This window comes from Lynx canadensis, chromosome C1 (assembly GCF_007474595.2).
Source record: "Lynx canadensis isolate LIC74 chromosome C1, mLynCan4.pri.v2, whole genome shotgun sequence".
In the NCBI taxonomy this organism is placed as follows: domain Eukaryota; kingdom Metazoa; phylum Chordata; class Mammalia; order Carnivora; family Felidae; genus Lynx; species Lynx canadensis.
Window position 1 is genome coordinate 220,238,450 of NC_044310.1, and position 23,021 is coordinate 220,261,470.

The window sequence follows — 23,021 nt, forward strand, 5'->3', positions numbered from 1 at the left end:
TCTGTAGGGGCCGCCTCAGGTCCAGGAGACCCCTGAGCCGGCCGCTGCACACCCCTGCTCACCCAGACCTGCGGACCAGCTTTACGCGGGGCAGGCTGGGCTGGGCGGTGCGGCCCGAGGGCAGAAGGGCCAGGGGACCGTACAGGCCGGCCTTGGCCTCACCGGAACCGAGTCGTTGCCCGCGGAATGGATGACAAGACGGTGGGTGTCCAGAACTCGCAAACTTTGGAGGACAGAGGGACTGGCGCAGCACATGGGCACCAGCAAGGAGTGGAAGAAAGACAGAGGCCACCAGCCACAGCAGGAGCGGGACAGAGGGCGCGGAGTTGTGCCACAAACCAGGAGCAGCGGGGTCCCTCTGGGAGCGACGTCTGCCTTCGAAGGCCTCCCCGCGCCCAGCTGGCCCCCAGCCTCTCTGACAAGGAGGGCCCGCTGCAGTGCCCGCGGACCAGCAGGCCCGAAGGAGAGCAGTGAGGCCCCACCAGGCGAGGGCGCTGCTGGGCCTGGACCCTCCAGCACAGAGTCTGCCCAAGCACGTGTGAACAGCTGTCCCAGGGCAGGCCCTGGCCACCAGACCACACTGCCCAGCTGACGTGGACTCGGGGACAAGTGGGTTTTCCAGAGGGGAGTGGCCAGGTCAGCGGGGTGGCAGTCAGGGGCAGGGCCCCTGGGAACGGGATGCAGGCACAGGGGCCAGCAGGTCAGGACAGTCACTGAAAGCCACTGGCCAGCTTGTCCATGCAGGGCCACCTGCCCTCCCAGGAAGGTGGGTCGGCCCGCCCTTACGGTCACGGTCACGGGAGTCCTGCTTCTCCTGAAAGGCGGGCCCGACACTGAGCTGCTGAGCGGGGGGAGCCGAGGCCTCTAGGGCCTCTCCTGGCAGCACGGGCCCGGCCGCGGTGGCATTGCCCAGGGCCGCGGAGCCAGTGGTGGGCCCCTGCAGCCCAGGTCGGGGGTGGGGGGGGAGGAACAGCTAATGAGTTCCAGGAGGTCAGCTGTGAGGGGCCCCCAAAGCCATAAACCCTTTATTGGTGTCTCAGGAGGGGAAACCCGGATGTGGCCGTTTATTTATTTTGGATTTCACTTTTCTCTTCCCTTTTTAACATGCACTTCCAGGAGTGTGACTGGATTTTTAGACAAACAGGACCTTCCTTCTTCAGTGGAAGCGGATCCGTTGTTTTCCGCACCCCTGAAGAAGAAAGAAGTCCTTATTTTTGTAACGGACCCTTTGTTTTCCGCACCCCTGGAAGTCCTTATTTTTGTAAGCCGTTCTCCTATCACTGACCGAATAACTTTACCAGCAAGACAGAGCCGCCACGTCTCCGGGCCTCTGTGACACCAGCCCCAAGGCCTTGGGCACGGGGCAAGAAGACACCGAACGGAGGAGTGGCCAGGGGCCCCATCCGCCCCCCGCCGGGCACAGGGACTGGCCCGGAGCCAGCAGGACCCACCAGGCAGGCGGGCAGAGCAGGGTAGTGGAGGGGGCCCCGTTTGGAGAGCCCCAACTGCTGACAGGCCCAGCGCCCACCCATGGGCTTCCAGAAGGAGATTGTCCGCATCCAGCACCCACGAGGCATGACCTGGGGTGTCCGTGCCTTCCTCCAAAAGGATCACCCACAAGGGACAAAAGGAGGCCCGCCAAACTTCCCGTTGAAAATGTTTGCTCTCTCAGTCCCCTGCCGTTAGCCCCCTGCTCTGTGACCAGCATGCCGGAGAAGGCCACCAAGAAGGGGGGGCACTGTTGGGGGCAGCTTGCAGCCCCCTGAAGACAGATGGTGGGGACATAGGCTTGTTGGGCCTGGGTCAGAGTGGGCAGGGCCCTGAGTGCAGGGGGTCGGGGCTCCATGAGGCCAGGGCCATGCTGGGAGGGCCCCTGGGCGGCAGGCCCCGGAGGCCACCCCAAAAGATGGAGCCATTCCCCTCCCCCACCGGCCCGAAGCAGGCTGGCACCGGGAGCCCATGCTCCTCCTTCAGCCCGCTCCCTGGCTGCAGGGCCCTCCCTCTACCCAGCCTGCTCTCAGGGGACCCAGAGCCCTTTCCAGAACCTCCTTTCCAGAGGGGAAGGCTGGACTGACCCCACCTCCCCCCCACCCCCACCGCCAGAGGGCCTCTACAGACTCTGACCCCTGGGCTCTTACAGACGGAGCAGGAGACGCTGAGGAAAGAAGGGGACACGGCAAGGCGGGGGGCCCGGAAGGAGCAAGTGCCCCAGCCCGTGGGCAGCCTGCACCAGGAAGGGGACAGGGCGCCGAGGCACCACCAGCGGCGGCAGGTCAGCTGGGCCAGCCTCGGGGGTGCACCCAGGGGCGGGGAGTGTCCGGCGGGTCTCACGCCGCACAGCCCACGCGGAGGCGCCCACACAGCCGGGAAGGACGGGGTGGACCGCTCCCACACCGACCGACGCGGAGACCCAGCCCCAGACGACAGTGGGGTCTACCAGGCTCACACCGCAAGGGGCAGGCAGAGGTGGAACCAGGGCCCAGGGCTCTGTGGGCCCCTCCTGGTCCCCTCCCCAGGCCCCGCGGGAGTGGCCACACGGCCGCGGGGGCTTGTGCAGAACAGAGCAGGACGGGGAGGAGTGTGGCAAGCGCGGGGTCAGGCAGGCCTGTGGGCGAGTCCGGGGGCTGCTCCTGTGTGTTTGGGGGGCATCTCCCCTCCCACCGCTGGCCAGACCCCTACCTCCACACAAGGACTTGGCAAGAGGGGCAGGGGCGAGAGTGAGTCTGTGACGCCCACGCGAACCCCCCGCCCTCCCCCCGACGCCTCCCCCAGTCCAGCCAAGCAGAAACTGGCAGGCCAGTAAAACAGCCTGGAGGCCCGTGGGTGGGGCTCTGGGCCAGACAAGGCCCAGGGGCTGAATGTGCTCGAACCCCTGGGTCGGCCTGCCAGTCCTGGGCCGGGGCCGTGCCCAGCAGAGGGCAGCGGAGCCAGCTGGGGGCTGGGGGAAGGAATAGTAGCCCTAGGGGGAGGGCTGGACGCCCTACCCTGGACTCTGTGCAGCTCTCAGGTCGGTGGGCAGCAGGGAGGAGCCCAGGTTCTCACCTCGGGCCCGGAGAGCGGAGCAGGCCCGGGCACAGGCCCAGCGGTCGGGAGCTGGCCACAGGGCCCGGCTGCAGGCTGCGCAGGCCCCGGAGAGCCGGGAGCAGACCCACCGGTAGCGGCGGCGGCCGAAGTTCCCGGAGGAGGAAGTGGGGCCTGGACCCCAGCGCCCCAGGCAGAGGGAGGGGTGGGGAGGGACGGGCACCCTGTAGCAGCACACCGCAGGGGTGCCTGCCTGGCCTCGGCCCGAAATCCTGCGGCAGGGGGGTCCCAGCCACCCCCAGGGGCTCTCACACTCCATCCAACCACCCCCACCACGCACCGAGGGGCGGAGCGAGTGTTCTGAGACAGGCCACCAGCCTCTCTGTGCCTCCATCGCTGGGCCCCTAGGAGGAAGGGGAGGACAGTTCTTGGGCCGGAGGTCACCGCGGGTAAAGTGTCCAACTGCACCTAGCACATGGCGGTCGGAGCAGAGGTGACCCCCGCACCTGTCTGTCAGAGTCAGGAAGGGAGAACAGTGGTGTACGTGGGGACAAGGCAGTGACGAAACATGGCAGTGCCCCTCCCCCCGCGGGCACCCCGCCCCCCCCCCCACACGAACGCACACCTGCTGGGGCTCACCCTTGGGCTCCTGGGGGCCATCTGGTCCAAACTCTCATTTTATAGCTGAAACCCAGAAGGGTAAAGTGACCACCTGGTGTCACCCCCAAGTTAGTGTCCCTAACCCACCAAGCCACATTTGCCAAATTTATAAGCCGAGCAGCATGCATTTCCTTATCACTCCGAGTGTGTTCACGGCCTGAATGGAAGGGGGTCCATCCACTGCGGGTGTGCAGTGGCCTCAGTCCCTAGGACCCCTGGGATGGGTGTCCCTGAAGAGCATGGCTCCACATACCCCCATGTGACAGCCAGCGAGTCCCCCGCCTGCCTGATGTCTCTCTCCCAGGCACCTGCCTCTCCTCAGGACCCCCAGAGCTCTCCACAACCACGGCCTGGGAGCCCTGGCTACAGGCCCTGCCCGCCCCCCGCCACCGCCCACCCACCTGAGCTCCTGCCCTGTCCCCAGGTGGCCAGTCTGAAGAAGCAGCCGGACCAGGAAGCACCTCGGCATCAACAGGCCCGCCTCGGCCAGGCCTTGCGGGCCAAGAAGTGAGCCCTGCTTGCCCAAGCCCCCAGGGTGGCCCGACGGCCCCAGCGCCGACCCGACAGCGCATCAGAGCCGCCATGGGGAAAACGGACGTCTCACGCTGCTCAGAGGACTGTGATGCCACGGCCCAGAGCCCACCACGCCTCCCCCGGGGTCCTATACCAGCAGGCGCCCCGCGATTCCACAGAGCACCGAGCTCCCCCCGGCCCTTGGGACCTCCGCCTCTGCGCACCCTGGACCGGCCTCCAGGACACTCCTCGCAGGCGCCGCCCTGCCCCTGGCCCTCACCCGGCCTGGCACTCTGTCTCCACTTGGGACGCACTGATCTGGCCAGACCCTGGTCACCAGGCCCCATCAGGCCGGCTCCCGCGGCCACAGGCTGCGTTCCATGCCTTCAGCTCTATAAACATGGGGAAACACGTGGAAAATATTTCCACCAACTAGAGCCAAAAACATAATGTCCTGCGAGGCCCAGCCACCACTTCCCTACGTCCAGAGGCCGCGGAACCTTCTGTATCCAGGAAGTGCAGGTCCGTCACAGTGGCAGGTGGCTGGAAATGACTCAGAATCAAGTCCCTGTGACTCGCCGGCCACGGGAAGCACTGGCCGTGAGAGCTGAAGCTGTTACAGAATCCCCCACTTTTCCAGCCTATAAACTCTGGCAAAATTCCTGGGGGAACCGGCCCCAGTTGCTAGGGAGACCGAGGTGGCCATCTCGGGCCTCTGTGGGGTTCACCTGTCAGCATTTTTACTCATTTCCCCCATGAACGTCGGCCAGAGTGATTTGTTTTCCTCCCCAAATGGCCTCCCCTGTTTTGCAAGCGGCACGTTTACGATACGCAGGGCACCGGCCAGCCCGGTAAATTCCTGCGTGCACAGGTGCTGGCTGCCCTCCAGGACTCCTGGGGGCGGGCAGGGCCGAGGGCACACAGCCCACCTCACTGCGGTCCCTGCACCTTGCTGCCCGAACGTGCGATCGCCGTATGTCTGTCTCAAGATCGATCCAGGGCTTAAAATAGGCCATCCTGTCAAGACCTTGCTTTCCGCTTGAATTTAGCAATGTGTTCCCACAGCCGGTCATGTGTACGAAAGCAGCGGCTAGAAGGATGGGAGCAGACGGGTTTCATTCCGCCCTCAACTCAGCCTGCTCACCGGTGGCTGTGTGGCTCTGAAGCCCAGCCCAGGCTCGGAGGGAAGCGCCGGGTGACCCACTGGCAGTGGCTGCCTTGGGCCCCGGGGGGCCGTACTGGTGCTATCTGCGGCCCGATCCGTGCCACCGGCGGAGGCTAGCGGGCAGGTGCACCCCTACTTCAGAAGCGTGCTCTGCCAAATGGGAGAGGCTGGGGCCCTGACAGGGGACGCGTGGCCCTCGGGGCCTGGCTTTTAGTAGACAGACGCCCCCCAGCAGAAGGACCCCAGGGCCGGGCCGGGCGGGGGTGTGAGGAGGGAGGAGCAAGCAGCTGGAGACCCGAGTCCGTGCGTGTCTGCGGCACCCGCTGGCGTCGTAGGTGCTCCCAGCACAGAAGAAGCAAGTGCACGCTCACGGGTGAAAGAGGAAAATGTATCTCAGATGCGGAAGGGGTCGGGTGACTTCTCATTAGTAAAATGAAAGCCCCCATGTTTTGACCAACATCCTGGTGACTTGGTGTTTTCCTTGCCCCCGGCTGCACATGCGGGACTCTCACAGCACCTGTGAGACCTCTCGATTTTTGTATGTTAATAGTTCAACCCATGTAGGAGATGCTAGTTTTTACTCACTCAACATAAAGTCATACACTTAGGAAAAAGAGGATTTTTCTAGTGGAAATAAATTGGTGTTTCCTTGAGCATCTCCAGCACAAGGGCCTGTGCGTCTGACAACTACCCCGGAACCTGGAGGAGCCTGGCTCTGTCCTCCCAACGGCGCCCTGGGACACCTGTTGACGGGGGACTTCACGGGGGCTTCCCTGACCGGGCTTCCACGAGGTCTTGCTTCTGGACCAAGGCCACAAGGCAGTCCGCAAGAGGTCAGAGTCAAACCCAGAGGCCAGCGAGGCTGCAGGCACAGCGTCCTGCCGACTGGAGGACAGAGACGGACTGGGGGTGCTGAGCAGGGCGGGTCCCAGTGCCTGGGGTGCCGGAACCCTGCCGGGCATCCACCTGTCCTCACACGCACCACCCGCCCCACACTTCCGGAGGTGAGGTCAAGGCAGGAGGGCCTGGGGCGGGGCCAGGCCGAGAGGACAGGCTGTACTGCTGCCCATGCCCTCCCTGTGGCCCGAGGGGACAGGCTCACGGCTTCTTCCCTGACCACCCCGCACGGAGGCCTCCAGCCTGTAAGAGGCCCCGCAGCCCCCACATCAGTTTGGGACTCATCAGCCTTGGAGGAATCCTAGCTCCGCCCCTTCCAGCTGTGTGGTTCTGGACAGGCTCTCTAGCCTCAGTTTCCTCATCTGTGAAATGGGCGAGCCCACCCCCGAGGGGCACGGTGAGCCCTCTATGAGGTATCGCCCACACTGACACCGGGCCCATCGTGAACCCTCAGCGACAGGGGTGGGGGCACCATCACCACCCTGTAGCCACTGCAGGTGGGGTGTACGAAGGAGGAGAGCAGGGATGCCACAGAGAAAGGGCCCCCCGGGAGCCCAGGGAAGGCCGTGATTCCCACCAGACAGACGAGGCGGCGGAGGGAGAACGAACACCCTGAGGACACGGGCCCCAGCCCCCCGCAGCACCCCAGCTCTCGAGGGAGGCAGGGGCTTCACCTGGGCCACAGCTGGAGCAGGAAATGGGCCAGCTGGAACCAGGGTCACTGATATTCCGGCTTCTAAAACATTAATTTGTTCAACTAACTGCAAATAAAAACTGTGACGATGAAACCTATGAAAAAGAAACCCGCCACCGCCCGTACTCCGTGACAGCAGATCCTCGGGTAAAATCGGAACATTGCCAATGGTTGGGGGCTGCTGCACGTGCCACGCTGAATACCCTTCTGAAAAACTTTTACTTGATGTTTTGTCATGACGCTTTTCCCCACGTCATGAAAAATGCCACAGAAGCTTGATTTTATCAGCTGCCAAACCTCTCAGCAGAGGGTCATGCGGGGGCCACCTGAGAGCCCTTCTGTTGCACCTGTCCCTGGCGCTTGTGGAACACTCAGGAAGCCGAGTCTCTGCCCTGTGCCCTGGGGGACAGCGGCGGGGCGGGGAGGGGCGGGGGGGTGGGGGAGGCTGCCGTGGACGGCAGAAGGCGTCGTTCCTCACCCAAACCACGGAGAGAGGCCCAACCTGAGCTCACCCGTAACCATCTTTGGCCTCTCCCTGCAGATTCTCCAGCTCGAAGGGTTTCTAATTCCTCTCTAGTTTTTTCAAAGAAGAAAGCAGCAGTGAACTTCCCAGGAAGTAAACGTTGAACCCTATTCTGATCATTTCTCTCCGATAGATAGCAGGACACCCGTCAGGGGTCCAGGTGTGGGGGGGCTCCCTGGAGGCTGTGCCCCCTTGCTGCACACGGGGGGGCGGAGCCGAGTGGGCCCAGGACCCAAGGACCGTCCCTTCCGCTCATCCTGAACCAGGCGTTCCCACCTGTGACAAGACCCCGTCCAGCCTCACAGTGAAACAACCAGGTAGGGTGGGCTTCCGCAAGGGAGCAACCCAGCCTGAGCCTCGGGCCCTGTAACTTCCTAGCCTTGCTCCTGGGGCAGGTGAGGGTTACCTGGGGCAGGGGCTTCTGCCTGCTCTGGGGAGATCTGTGCCCAGCTAGCTGCCTCTGGAGAGAAAGCGGTGGGAGGCACAGCCAGCCGGGCCCTCTAGGGCCCCGGCCGGAGCCCTGCTCAGGGAGCCCCACCCAGCCCTGTAGGGACAAGCCCACCAGGCCAGGTGCGCTGTGGGGGAAGGACGCACCACCTTGCCCCAACAGAGCCCCAAGTCCTGGGGTGTCCCGAGGTCGGCTCCAGGGCTCCCCCATCTAAATTGCACACATACTCAGGCCCTAAACTAAAATGTCACAGGCCTGTTGGGGAGGCTCAGGTTTCCTGGCCGCAGAACATGAGCTTGCTTGATAAAACGATTTTGGTGTTGATAAATGTGGACTTTCTGTGGCAGAGACAAAGGCGCCCTTGAGTCCAGAGGGGAACCTAAAACGGCACATTGCTGAAAAGTATTTCCTGATAATATTTTTAGCACCTGAAAAAAAAAAAACCCACACTTTTTTCCTCTTTTTTGCTGCCTGTGGAGGTGTGTGTGTGTGTGTGTGTGTGTGTGTGTGTGTGTTTGAAATGTAATGCCCAGCAGTGGTGGGGCCTCATGTTAACCCCCAGTCTCCCAGACCAGGCTGCAAATAGGCAGCAAGGCCTGGGCCCCAGGTAAGAGTGGCCTCACTGGGGCCGTGACCGAAGAGTCGGCCTGTGGCTGGCTCCAGCCTAGACCCACAAGCACCTGCCGTCCAGGGTGGGGCCCGGGCCTGAGCACCTCACAAATCCACCCAGGGGATTCAGTTGACTGCCCTGGTTGGGACCCCCTGTCTAGGCCAACCACTCCCACCATGTCTAGAGAAACAGCCCTTCTCTGGGGCAGCCCTACTCCCTACAAGCCCCCAGGTGGACCCATAACCTAGCCCAGACATGGGCCTTTACTAGGATCCCTTGGGGCAGAAGGTCAGCAGTGAAGAGGGGCACATAGGAATGTGTGCAGTGTTGTATGTGGGAGCACATGTGACCGAGTGTGGGTGTGGAAGTGTGAGTGTTGTCTCCATGTGTGAGCATGCACGTGGAAATGGGAGTGTGTGTGTGAGTGGGGATGTGCATGTGTAAGTGGAGGGGAGCAAGTGGGGACGCGCCCCTCCTCCCCAGGTTCCTGCTGACAACACCGTGAAGATTCTGTTCCCAGCACAGCCCCGTAATTCGATGTCCTCTCTGACCTTTCCTAGAGACGGGAGGCCTTGACCTTTCTCGTCCTTCCCTGGAACCACACGGTTGTCCTGCCGTCCAGGGTTCTCTGAGGCAGGAGCCCGGCCCCAGGGCTGGCCTTCTCGCAGTTGAGCACAGGGGAACCGGAGAGAAGTTGAAGGGGAACCTCTCTCGGGCCAGTGCCCCACAGGGGCTGCCTCCTTGAACGACGAGGCCGCCAGGATACTGGCCGAACGGGACCTGTGTAAACCTTTGGCCCCCAGAGTCACACTCAGAGAACCTTTCCACTACTTCCTAAAAGTCACATTTACTATTTCTTGCTGACCACAGAGCAACACCTGTTCACTGAAGACGTCTTAGGACACACAGAAAAAACACGGAGCCCAACGTAAAAGCGCCCAGAAACTCAGTGGCAGCTGCTGCTATCTGGTGGCTGTTTCTGCTGATCTCTGACGGGAACACCGCTGTCTTCAGGGGCTCCGGGCTGGGCCTGCACTCGCACATCCCCTAACACCAGGATTCTGAGAGCAAGGGGGGTGGGGGAGGGCCTCAACCCCAGGAGTCAGGCCCTGCACCTGGGGAGGGACCAGGTGTGCGGCCAGTGGTCTCAGAGACGGGAGAAGCGCTGGGATGGCCACAGCTGGGGATACGGAATCTGAATTTGGGCTCTGGAGGCCCTACTGCGGTCCGCCAGGCCCACTAACATCCGTCCACTTGCCCCCCCGGCCCAAGAGGACCAGCCTTCCCTTAGAGCCCTCCTTACCCTGGAGTCTGCTAGAGACTCTCTTGCTGTGAAGTTCCCTTAGGGCCCTGAACCCATCAGAAAACCTCCCGGGGGTTTCTCCCTGATGGGTCAGTGCAGGATGCAAACACCTGTTTAGTGCCCTGAATTCCCCCAGGCCAGGGGTCCTCACATAAAATCAGACCAGGAGCACCCCCCCCCCAACAAGTGTCCACAGGCTCAGATCTTGGGGAGCAACACGGGGATGGCCCCTGGCCACTTCCATAAGGGTATCCAAGGCACTGCTAAGCCATGGTGGCCCCGACCGAGGACACTCTGCGGTAGAGCAGCGACCCAAGCCCAACATCTCAGGCAGGCAGGCCTTAGGGTCTGTCTCAGAACTGCGCCGTGAGCAAGGCGCCTCCTCTGGGCTCGCTCCAGTCTGGCAGCTGGGAGCCCACGGAGGAGGAGGAGGACGGTCCCCGCCGCAGGAGCGCGCCCGCGAAGCGCTCACCTCGCCAAAGCCTGGGCCGGGGAGCTCCTCCCCGCCGTCGCGGGGCGGCCCCAGGCGCGCAGCGAGCGCCCTCGCCCTCCCGCGGGGCCTGGCGCTTTAAGAGCGGCCTTATTTGCATGGCCCCGCCCAGGCCCCGCCCAGGCCCGGGGACCGCCCGGCCGGGTATTTAAGCCGCGGCCCCTGGGGCGGGGCCGGCCCTGAACGCGGTCCCGCCCGGCGCCTTCCTTCGCGGAGCGGCGACCCGAGCGCGGCCCGGCCGAGCGCGCGGGAGCTCCCCGACGGCGCGCCGCGCCTCCCGCACCGCACCCAGCCCCGCAGGCTCCGGCCCCACACGGACCGCGAGGCCCCTCGGTCCCCGCTCTGTCCCCGCTGCGTCCGGCTCGGTCCCGCACCGTCCCCGCTGCGCCCCCCGCTCTGTCCCCACTGCGCCCCACTCTGCCTCCACTGCGTCCCCGCTCCGTCCCCGCTCGGTTCCGGCAGTGTCCCCGCTCTGTCCCCCGCTCGGTCCCCGCAGTGTCCCCCGCTCGGTCCCCGCGGTGTCCTGCTGCGTCCCGCCCGCCGATCCCCGGCGATGCTGCGCGGCGCCGCCTGGGCGCTGCTCCTGGCCGCCGCCCTGGGGCTCGGGGTGCGCGGGGTGCGCGGCGCGGTGGCCCTCGCCGACTTCTACCCGTTCGGCACGGAGCGCGGCGACGCTGTCACCCCCAAGCAGGACGACGGCGGCTCGGGGCTGCAGCCGCTCTCCGTGCCCTTCCCGTTCTTCGGCGCCGAGCACTCCGGACTCTACGTGAGTAACCTCGGGCCGCGGGGGCGCCGGGGCGGGCGCTGCGCCCCCGCCGCTGCCCGCCGCCCCGACTCGCGCCGCCGCCGCCAGCAACTTGGCACCGCGGCGGCCAGAGGTGGAATGAGGACAGCGCTTCCTCCCTGCGGCGGCCAAGGCCGGACAGCGGCCCGCGGGAGAGGCGGGCGGGGGTGGGGTTCGAGCTGCGGCCCGGCCACCTGGGCGAGCGGAGCGCGGGCCGGGCCTCACCCGCCCCCGGGGCTTGGGCAGCGTGCGCACACCGCGTCCGCCCAGCCACTGGCCCCCCGCAGAGCCCTGGCCCCGTCCCGGTCCCAGACGTCAGTGTGACGGCAGCCACGTGCTCCCTGGGGCCTCAGTCTCCCGAGCGGGGCACCTGGCCTGCAAGTACCCTCTGGCAGCCACCTAGACCCCGCCCCGCCCTCCTTGACGCCTGAGGCCCCCTGGCAGGAGGCTGGGACCCCTGGCCAGGTAGTCAGGGCAGGGCCTGCGTCTGGGCAGAAGCCCCCCTGGGTGTGGCAGCAGCTGGGCAGAGTGTCCCCGCCAGCCTTTCCCTCCCTTTCTCCCTTCCTCCTGAGTCCAGGAGCCACTTACTCAGGCCCGTGCCTCCCGAACGGGACTCCCAGAGGGAGCTCTGGGGCCAGGCACTCAGGACAGCAGGAGTCCTCAGGGCGAGGGGCAAGGGCGAGGGTTCTGTGTCTGGCGCTCCCGGTGTGGGAGCCATTTGTGGGCCACAGAGGGAATGAAACGTGATGGCTCGTCACCGCATTGCTCTGTGGGTGGGCCACTGGGCACCTGCCGTCCCCTGAATAGAAAAGAGTTAGGCCAGCCGGATGCACTGTTACCTCTACAACCGCCGCCCCAACCACGACCTCAGCCACTTTCAACTCCATCCACTGCCACTTCCACCACCTGTCCTGCCATCGACCCGCCCCAGCACCCCCCGCTGGGCCACCACCTCCCCCTTCACCACTGTCACCCACTCCATCGGCCCCTCCTGACATGACCAGCACCCTCCCCACCACCTTCGAGGCCACCCGCACCACCACTCCCATCTTTTGCACTATTGACACCCTCACGGGGCCCTGTCCGAGCGGCCACCACCAGCCCCTCCATCACCGTGGCCACCGTCATGTGCTCTCTCCCCCGGCGACCACGGCACTCCCCATGCCGATGCGGGAAGCTTCCGCACCTTGGCAGCAGCATTTGGTGACGTGACAGTGGTAGGAGGGGGCCGCCGTCCCCTCTGTAGGCCAGGACTGACTTCCAGAAGTGCGTCGTGGACAGCTCAGAGCTGTGCTCAGGGTCTGCAGGGGCCGGAGCAGCTTGGAAATGGGAAAACTCACGCTGGCACCATTTGAACAGAACACCGTCAAAATGCTCCTAAAGCATCTGGGCCAGGCTCAGCTTTCCCCCTCACAGTCACGGGTGAAAATATTCTTAAAACGGTTGACCTTCTTAATAGCCTCACCAAAAACACCTACTCTTACCAAAACAACTGGGAGAAATGGTTCTAAAGTGGAAAGATCTACTAGGAAAACAAACAGTTTCATCAGAAATGAACATTATGGCCGCTAACAAAACATATATCTCCGTGAGAGCTTTCTCCGGAAACAAAGATAATATTGGAAAACCAAGTGTCCATGTGGACATAAGTAGCCACGCTGTGCCTTCTCTTCCTTCAGCGAGAAAGACCGTGGGATTCCAGAGGGTGCCGTGCCCGGACAGCTTGCCTGACGGCACCGGGAGGGCGCGGGGGTCCCGCACGAGCAGGCCGGTGGGTGGCTCCGATTAAAGCTAAGTGAGAGAAGGGAAGGTGTTTATTCCAAAGCAGGTGATCTGGCCAGTGCCTCCCATGCCTACCTGGTGGCTACGCCTGGATATCAGAGGGCAGATGGGGAAACTGAGGCTCAGAATGCAGATTCAGGGGCCTTTAGACCACCCTGTCCGGCTGCCTCCTTAGCATTCCATCTCAAACTTAGCAGGACCCAGACAGAGGTCCTGCTTCCTCCCTAGTAGCCTTTTGATGCCTCCCTCCTTTCCCTTGTCCCCTCCTTGTTGGAGGCTTAGAAACACATCCCACTCCTCAGCGCCTGCATGGCCACAGCCCTGGGCAGGGCCACCGTTCCCACCCGCCTGGATGCACGTAGGTGCCTCCTCGCTGGCCTCTGTCTCCCGGTCCTGCCCCTCGAGCCTGTGCATCAGGCGGCTGCAGCAGCGTTGTTACCAAACGTGAACGAGACCCTGGCTCTCCTTCCAGCCCGTACCTGCTCCTGGCCCTGAGGCTGGGTGGTCTGGCCCCCTTGTCCCCACCACACCCTCCAGCTCTGGCCCCTGACCCCATCTCAGTCGTTGCCATTTGGTGTCCCCTTCCTGCGTGTGGACGTGTGCCCTGCAAGCCACGGAGGGATGACCTCACAGCACATATGTCCGTATGTCTACGTTTACATCTTATGGTAGCCGGCTGTGGACACAGGCCCTTGCACATGTGTCTGTGCACACAGCTCACTCGTTTCCCGGCTCTGTCCACTGAGGGGGAGCGACGCTGCGACACCCCCGTGGTGCCAAGCACTCCTGGTGCTCAGATCCTGCTTGCCAAACACCAGTTCTCCCTGGAAGGAACCAGACTCTCTGGAGATGATGGAGCCCTGGCAGGGCAAGTGCAAAATGCACCTGGAAATCAGTCACACGCAGGAGGAAGAAGAGTGCTCCAAGAACGGCTGGGATGTGTCCAGAGGACACAGAGGCCATCAAACAGGCTCCCTGGCCATACGGGGTGGGGGGGGTGGGGGGGGTGGGGGGGGCAATCTGAGCATTAAAATAATGGTAGTAATAGGTTTTAAGCCATTGGATAAAGGGGGAGCCAGTGAGCTCGCACTGGTAAAAGGAAGTAAACGATTAAGTGTGTAAATGGGAGGAAGTAGTGTGGACGGCCTCACATCAATCTCTAGCTTCCCGACCTGGGTCCTGCTTGTGCGCTTCCAGGAGAGAGCACTCTTGTCTGCCCTTCACTCTCCAACAGCTCAGGAAACATTGCATGGAGACAAACGGACAGACAGAGGGGGGAGAGCGAGTGCACGGGGCAAATCCGAGCAGTGGGAGCGTGTGGATTAAGAGCGGGAGGACATTCCTGGCTGCGACCTTGCAGTAAAGCTGTCAGCTTGACTTTACGTCAAAACCGAGCGAATGCCTCCTGGTGAGAACACCCTTGTGTCTGTGCCCAGAGCACCTGGCCACACACCTGGCCAGCCCCACTGGGAGGCAAGCCTGGCCAGCTGGGAATGAGTCCGGGGTCCCCACTCCTTAGCTCTCGGTGACCGTATGAACTTTGGAGCTAGAAGCGACCAGCTCGCCAAACCCTGTCCTTCCAGACAACTCACCATGGAAACCTCGCGCGCCCCTTCGCCAGTGACTTGTTCCCTCGTTCATTTATTCATTCACTCATTGATTCATTCCAAAACCTTGACTGAGCCCTTGCTCGGAATCGAGGAGTCCAGATGCTAGCAGCAGTGTTTTGGTTTTAGTATCACCATCATCCTTGTCTATTTTGTCCACCGCGCTATCCTGGCTTCCGGAAGAGAGCTAGCTCCTAGAAGCTTCTAGGTCAATGTTGTTGTTCATCTTCTGATCAGCGGGATGGTACAGGTATAATCCCACCATCCAAAAACAACACTTTTAACATTTTGGTGAAATTCTTCTTGATCTGTTTGCAAGCATACCTAGGGTCCCACGAGACAAACCTGGGGCTCCCATTTCGTGCAAGTTTCTATTTTGCATATTTCTTTCGGTACTTTAGGCTGTGAGCATTTCCCATGCCTTAAATTTATAGAAACATGCTTTTAGGTGACAGTGTAATATTCCTTCCTGTGGCTGCATCATAATTATTTAAGTCGACTGCTCTGTTGACTGTTGCCCCTGTGGCTGGTTTCAGTGTCTCCCGTGAATTGACGGTGCGCTGGTGCGCGTGCACCCTATACACGCCTTGTTACGGGTCTCTCGTCCTTTCCTCACAATAAATTCCCCCAAGTGGGCTGACTGCGTCCGAAGGAATGTCTGCTTACTGCCCCGGCCATTCAGAAGGGCATCCTCTTCGACACCTTCCTCTCCTGGGTCAGGTGGCCGCCTCACCTGGCCTGGCTCAGCCCCGGGGGCAACTGCTCTGCACCCCCCCCCCACCTCCCTCAGCTCCAGCAGCCATCAGGAGCTGTGTGCACCTGCAGGGCACGACCCCAGCCTGTGGTGCTGCCGGTCGCCAGGGGGCATGGTAGAAATGTAGATCCCCGGGCCCTCCCAGAGGGTCTGATTCCAGAGGCTTGCATGGGCCCGACTCCGCATTTTGACCAGGGGTTCCTGGTGCCTGTCCAGAGTTCCATCTGAGAAACGCTGCTCTTCCTGAGGAACCCACTGACCTGCCCTCCTGCTCACGGCTGGCCCTGGACACTCCTAGCCCCGCAGGCTTGGGTGTTGACTGCCTCCCATTTACTGGTACAGGGCGGCCAGGACAAGCCTCCCCAACAGGGCCCTGGGCACGGGTGCTCCTTGTGATCCGTGATGGGGGTGGGGCAGTGAGTGGGCCCCAGGACAGAACAATCTGGAAGAGCCTGAGCCCCAGGGATTCTGCTGCTATGGGTCTGTGAGCAGGCAGCTGGGTGAGGGCACCCAGCTGGTTTCACCCCATACCTGGTCTCCAGGGAGGCCCAGCCTTAGGGCCTCAACATCCAAAAACTGGTTCTTTACAAAGTGGGACAAGTTGTTCATTAAACACCTACTGTGTGCTTAGCCACTGCCCTGCTCCCCAGGCCCGAGGGGACTCAATAGGTCCAGAAGTCTGAACTGCACAGGCCGAGTGTGGGAAGGAGGAGTGAGAACAGGACGGGGTCCAGGCTCGGGTCCCTGACCCCAGCCCCTCCACACCGGGGGGCAGCCCAGGACCACACTGTCCCCTGAGCTGGCCTCGGGGTGGACCAAAGCCAAACGCAGTCCCTCGAGCCTTGCTGGCTACTCTGGGCAGAGGGGGCATGGGCAGAGGCAGCTTCAGAAGCTTGCTGGGGATGGGGTCTGGGGTGGAGCTGGGGTCCCGAAGGAGCAACTACTGTCCCCAGAAGTGAGTGTGAGTGGAGGGCAGGGACACACCAGCTGCATCTCCAGCTGTGGAGGCTGCAGGATGACAGTGGACCCCATGGTGGTCACAGAGATGCAGGGTGGCCCAGGGGTGCAGGGTGTCCAAAAGGAGGGCCCCGGTATCTGAGGAGTGGACCAGGCTGAAAGGCAACATGGTCTCCAGAGAGACGGGGAGGCAGCGGCTCAGGCTGGTAATGGATGCCGAGGGAGGGCAAGGGTGCCCAGATGCTGTGGGACTGTATTCCACAGGGAGGCGTGTCCAGGAGCCACTGGGGAGCTGGGCTCTTGCCCTGGGGGGGCACCTGGTCCTGGTGTACCAGAGGAGAGGCGGGGGGAGGCTTTGCCGGGGAGGGGGAGGCGGGAGCTGCCATCTACACAAGGATGAAGGAGGGACAGGTGCTGGGACCCCCGGAGAGGCAGCCGCTGTTGGTGGGGGAACAAGGGCCTGGACTGTGGGGCCCCCCAGGAGACCAGAGGGTGGCCACAGGGCGGCCCTGGAGGAGGACAGAGGAAAGGGAGAACACGGCAGGAAGCCCAGTCCCGGGGCCCGAGATCCAGGCGGGCTGGGCCTGTGGGGGCAGAAGGGACTACTCCTCCAACACCAAACTCTGCTGTCCCAGCCTCGGGGGGACTCCCTCCTGCCCCAGTTCTGGTGGGGGCACTTCCCCCGGAAGTGGGCCCTGGGGCCACTCCCTTGAGTCTGCCTGTTTGCCGAGGCTCAGCCCGGGGCGGGCCTCCCCTCCTTCCTGGGTTGGGCGTGCGGCAAGTTCTGGGTCTCCGGGGCTCAGACCTGACCTTGCCCGGGAGCCCCAGGGGCCCTGCCCACTTGCTGCCCTGCAAGCCGGACTCCAGCCCCCAACTGTGCCGTGGGAGGAATCCTAATTACCCAGAAAGCTGCCAGGAAATAAAAAACATGCCTACATTTTTCAAAACAAGCTTATAAAAGGCCTCAGGGGCTTTATTGTTTTATTTTTGGCAGAGAAGTCAAAGCAGGAACCAAGGCCCCGCCCGTTTGGATCTGATGTTTGCAGAGCAGGGGTGCTATGGCCTCGGGGGTCCCTGGCTCCCCTCCAGGCCTGCCTGGCCCGCTCAGAGCAGCCCCTCCACCCAGCAAGGGTGGCACTGGCGAGCCCTCAAACTCCCGGCTCAGGGACCCGCCAAACACACGTCACATACTTTGGGCTGCAGGTCGCCTCCGAGAGGCTCTCCAGGACATTTCCGCTCTTTCCTGGTTTTATCCAAGTCGGAAATGCCACCGGTGCTGTCCTTCTGTGCTTCTCAACAGGCGGCGTGGGGGGGGGAGGGGGCTGGTCCTGCAGAAAAGGCATGGGCGCCCTCTGGCCAGCCCCCACACCACACTGCACACCCAGGCACACACACACGCTCATGTGCATATACACACTCGTACACACTCATCACCTACACACAGCCACACACTCATGCACGTACACACACATGCTCATATGCATATACACGCTCATACACTCATCATATACACGCTCATATATGTACACACTCATACACACATATACACACTCATTATATACACAGTCATCATACACAATCACAATACACACTCATAAACATGCAAACACTCATGCACATGTACAGTCATACACACACTCATCTCATATACATCCTTGTACACACATACACGCTCATTCATACATACACACACTCATACACACATATACACAATTATACACTCATACACACCCATACACACGTACATATTGATACACATGTACACACAGGTACACACTCATATACACAATCACCACACGCCCTCACACACACACATTCATACACAAATACACATCCTCATACACACATACAGATTCATCACATACACATTCATACATATACACACTCATACACACATATACCCTCATACACATGAACATACTCATACACACTTGTACACATACACTCACACATACTCATTACATATACACACTCATACACACACATACTCACACATACTCATATACATGCACACACTCTTATATACACATACATATTCATACACACAAGCACATTCTTACACATACATATACTCATATACATACACACACACATCATATATACACACACATACACACTCATCACATACATATGATCACCCATTCACCCTCATAAATGTACACACACTCATACACACACACACACACATACATATTCATACACACATATACACCCTCATATATACACACTCATACACATACTCATTACATATCCACCCTCATACACACACACTCATACACAATGTACACACTCATACGCACGCTCATCACATACACACTCACACACTTATCACATGCACACACACATACACACATTCATCACATACACATTCATACATGTACACACATATACTCATACATACACAGTTATACACACACTCATACTCATATACACTCATCACATACACTCATGCACATACGCGTACTCATGTATATATATACACATACTCGTACACACGTGTACATTCGTACGCATACACACTTATACACATACATATTCACACACACTCATACACACATGCACTCACACACACAATACACGCATGCACACAGACACATGCCCTTCCCCCAGGTCAAAGAGGGGCCTCTCCACCCCAGGGCCACCTTGCAGTTCACAGAGTCACTGCAGTTTCCTGTTACATGTGGCTTCGGGGCCTCCCTCAGAGCGACCACCAGCAATTCCTTCCCTAGGACCATCAGCCAGCTCAGAGGGGATTGGAACACCCCCTCCGCTGACTGACCGCAGGCCTCCTGCACCTGCCTGGGGCGGGAGAGTGCGGGGGGATGGCGTGGAGGGTGCCACTGCCAGTCACCCACCCCTGCACTCGGTTCTGTGCTCCACGCAGGCCTCACAAGGTAGCCCGTGTGCAAGTCCCACCCAGGGCTGGGACCCCCAGTGGCAGCCTTGTTCTCAGCAGCAGGTGCCTGGACACCAGAGAGACAGCCGCTGTGTGGGAGAGGAGAACTGACCCCAAGGCCTGGCTTAGGGACACCACAGGGTGGCCGCAGGGAGGCCCGGCCGGTGGGGTCTGCAGGGAGGGGCTGGGAGCGACAGGTCCTGCAGACCAGTGCAAGCAGGTGCCCTGTCCCCACTGCTCCTGGGGTCTCCCTGTGTCTCTGTGAGAGTGCCAGCGGGCTGGGCAGTCCCCTCATCTGGCCCCAGATCCTCATGGCCAGCCAGTCGGGGGTGGCCGTTCCAGGCCCCGGGCTCCAGCAAACACTCAGGCCCGTGGCCACGTTTCTGGGGATTCGGCGGCTCAATAGTGCCGGTGGGTCCCCCTTCTCTAAGTCACAGGTGCAGATCAGACCTAAATGATTCATCTAGGACATTCATGTGGCGACAGGGGGGCATCTGAGGGGGAGTCTGGGCCTAATCCTTTCTCCTCAGTTTCCATGTCTGCATCGCATGTTTCATAAAGTACTACTGCACGTAGAAAAATAATAATAAAATTGGAATTTTGTGGGAAGCGGCATTTGCCCCACCCTGAAGGAGGGGAGGGACCCCGGTGTGGGGTGGAAAGCGGCGGCCACACGGCTCCCCGCACGCCTCAGCTCCCTGCTCTAGTTCCGCCACACCCAGCCCTCTGGTCCAGCTTGCCCACTCCCCAAACCCTCACCGGACGAGCAGATGCTCTCATCTGGGGAAAGGAAGTCCAACAAGGTTCCTGTCCAGGTGACAGCGCCTGCCAGCAGCCCGCTTGCTCAGCCCCTGGGCCCCCACCGCCTTCTCGGCTGTGGTCCTGGCCCGGCCCTGCCCTGGCAGGGAAACAGGGCCGGCTTGTTCTGCCTCCTTCCTGGACCCCTGGGCTCCAGGCCCACACCCGGGGGGTGGGGGGGAGGCGGGCAGCGTCAGTGTGGGATGGGGGCACACACCACACACACCTGGGGGCTGGACTTGGACTTCAAAGACAGGAGGAAACTCAGTGGTCTGTCTGTAGGAGCCACAGTGGGGAGCAGACCAGCTAAGGGATGCAGGGAGGGAGGTGCAGGCCAGTCCCACCCCGGCAGGTGGCCCATAGCTGCCTGCAGCTCCAACCCGACCCAGGGTCCCCCGGTGCCTGCTGCAGTGGCCTCTGTCCCATCCGCAGTCACCTTGCCCACCTGTGACTTCTCACCCTTAGCTCTCTTCCTAAACCCATGTGCCACAAAGGCACAAATGCAGTGCAAGCCCCTAGCCCCGGCCCCTCGTGGCGATGCCCTCACCCTCCTCCCACCCCCCACCATGCACCCCTAAGACCGTGTGCAGACTCGGTCTGACGGAGGCACGCGGAGCCCGTTCTCTTGCACCTGTCTCCTTTGCTCCAAACCGTGCGGACGTTCGCCCACCCACGTTTGGCGCGGCGTCTTGGTTTGTCACTGCCGATAATCACGTGAAGAGATCACAAGTGGTTTATCTGCTGCACCGTGGGGGACATTTGGGGTTCCTACTTTTAGACTATTTTTAACAAGGCTGTTTATGAAACTCTGGAACATGTACCCGGGTGTCCGTCCACAAGGGCACGTCTCACACGAGAGCGAGAGCGTTGAGCCGGGGGACGCGCCTGTCTTCAGCTTCATTAGATGTGGCGGCGACAGGCGTCCCCACCGCATGACACCCTAGCCGACGCTTTTACCCATCTGGCAGTTGTGCGCTGGTGCGTTAATGCGGTTTGAATTTCCTTTCTCTTCCACGAGGCTGAACGCATCTTGTGCGTGTTCACCGACTGTTGGATTTCCTCATCTGTAAAGTCCTTCCCCTCTTTTCTACACAGTTGCCTTTTTCCTGTTGATTTGGGGGAGTGCTTGACAAACCCAGGTCCCAAGTATCGTAAATCTCTCCTCCCATTCTGCGCCTTATTTCACCCTCGTTAATGGCGTCTTTGGGTGAGTAGACGTTCTTCATTTTAATGTAATAAAATGTGTCCAGGTTTCTTTTTATGGTTAGAAGTTTTCGTGCCGGATTTTAAAAACCACCCTCAGCAGTCAGGAATATATTCTCCGACAGTGTTATTGCCGGATTGTTTTGTTGTTCACACTGAGGCGGCTAACGCACCTGGAGCTGGGCTCCGTGTGTGGCACGAGATCGAAGGTACACGGGTTCCCATCTTACAAAAGAGGAACCACCCTGTCCCCCTTCCCAGCGCTCCGCCGCGCCCCCTCTGTCCAAACGGATTGTCCTGCGTGTGGGGCTGCCTCCTGGCTCTCTGTCCCTGAGCCAGCATCGCCAGGTTACCGCGGTGTTGTGGGAGACCTCAGTGTCTGTCACAGCAAGCACCTGCCTCGTTCTTGAGAGAGTCATGGTCACTCTTGGCGTCGCATTTTCATTTACAGTTTAGAATTGGCTTATCAAGTCACATGAACACACACATACTCGCTGGGATTTTTTGACACTGCCTTGAGTATATAAATCTGCGTGGGAGAACTGGTGTCTTTACAGTATTGAGTCATACGGTTCAGGAACACGGTGTGCTTTTATATTGATTTGGGTTGTCGTGAATGTTTTCAATCCAGTTTTAGAAGCGATTGCGGACAAGTCTTGTGCATCTCCCGTCTAACTTATTCTTAAGCACTTTATATTTTTACTAGTGTCAATGCTGCATTTTCTTTCATTTCTTTTCTGCTTATTGCTGGTATGTAGAACCACAGTTGACTTTTTTACATTTTCTAATTTTATCTCTAACAACCGAACCAAGCCTCTTATCAGTTTTACTAAACTATTTGGGGATTCTTTCAGATTTTCTCCAACCATGTTCGTATCCTACACAACTCATAGCAGCTGTGTTCCTCCCTGTCTGATCTCTTTACTTTTTGATTCCTTTTTTTTTTTTTTTTTTTTTCTTGCTGTGTTGGCTCGGGTCTCCAATGTGGAAATGGTGTTAGAAGGCTCCTTGTCTCGTTCCCAGTCTCAGAAACCAAGTCCGTATGTCACCACTAAACATGATGTTTGTCCTTGTTTATTGTGAAGACACTCTTTACCAGATGAAGGGTGTTCTCTTACGTTCCTCGTGTTCTGAGAAGTTTGATCACAGATGGATGCTGACTTTATTGACTGCCGTCTCTATACCTAGTAAGGTGATTGATTATAGGACTTTCTCCCTTACTCCGCTAAGTGGATCATTTACATTACTTAAATTAGTTGGTTTTCTAATGTAAAGCCTAGCTTGTACTCCTCACAAAAATCCAACTTGCTAATGATGAACTGTTTATCCTATTCATACATCACTGGATTCAGTTTGCTAATTTATTGAAGATTTTGGCAACGTTTTCGGTGAGTGGAACTGGCCTGGTTGCTGTTCCTGCACGAACTGGCCCTGTTAATCTCAGTGTCATGATCGTGCCCGTCTCATGAAGTGATTCTTCTGTTTAGAAGGGCGGGTGTGTTTCTGGAGTTACCCCCTACATGTCAGCTGGAACTGACTGGGGCTGCCGTCTGGAGCAAGCTTTCCTGGGAGAAAGTTTTGTGCCGATTCAAATTTCTTTAACGATTATATTTTTAAAAGTTTTCTATTTCTCCTCGCATTCGGTACGTTGTGTTTTTCTAGGAAAATTTCCATTTTATGCACAATTTCAAAGTTGTTAACGTGAAGTTGTCAAGGCCTAGGATTTGCTGTGCCCTCCTTACTGGCTCATGTTAGCCTGTTTCAGATTGGGGGGTGGGGGGGACGCTGGCAGGACCCTAGACTCCTGGGTCAGAAGCACAGACCCATGGTGCAGCTGGCAGCACAGAGCAGTCATCCACATCAGGGTCCCTTGCTCCCCGAGTCCCACGGGGCAACACAGGGGTCTAGGTACATGC

General features: G+C 59.9%; 2 protein-coding genes across 2 annotated transcripts in view; both read left to right on the forward strand.

The window, feature by feature from the left end:
* The window catches only part of CROCC2 (ciliary rootlet coiled-coil, rootletin family member 2), a 69,357-nt gene extending 66,199 nt beyond the window's left edge, over positions 1–3,158 (forward strand). Inside the window, exons 32-34 of the mRNA XM_030323792.1 lie at positions 2,141–2,272; positions 2,517–2,607; positions 3,001–3,158. Of these exons, the coding sequence (XP_030179652.1) occupies positions 2,141–2,272; positions 2,517–2,607; positions 3,001–3,158 (381 nt within the window). The remainder of the gene's footprint in view (positions 1–2,140; positions 2,273–2,516; positions 2,608–3,000) is intronic.
* A 7,719-nt stretch (positions 3,159–10,877) lies between these two features.
* SNED1 (sushi, nidogen and EGF like domains 1) overlaps positions 10,878–23,021 on the forward strand; it is an 87,027-nt gene continuing 74,883 nt past the window's right edge. The window contains exon 1 of the mRNA XM_030327595.1: positions 10,878–11,090. Coding sequence (XP_030183455.1) covers positions 10,878–11,090 — 213 coding nt within the window. The remainder of the gene's footprint in view (positions 11,091–23,021) is intronic.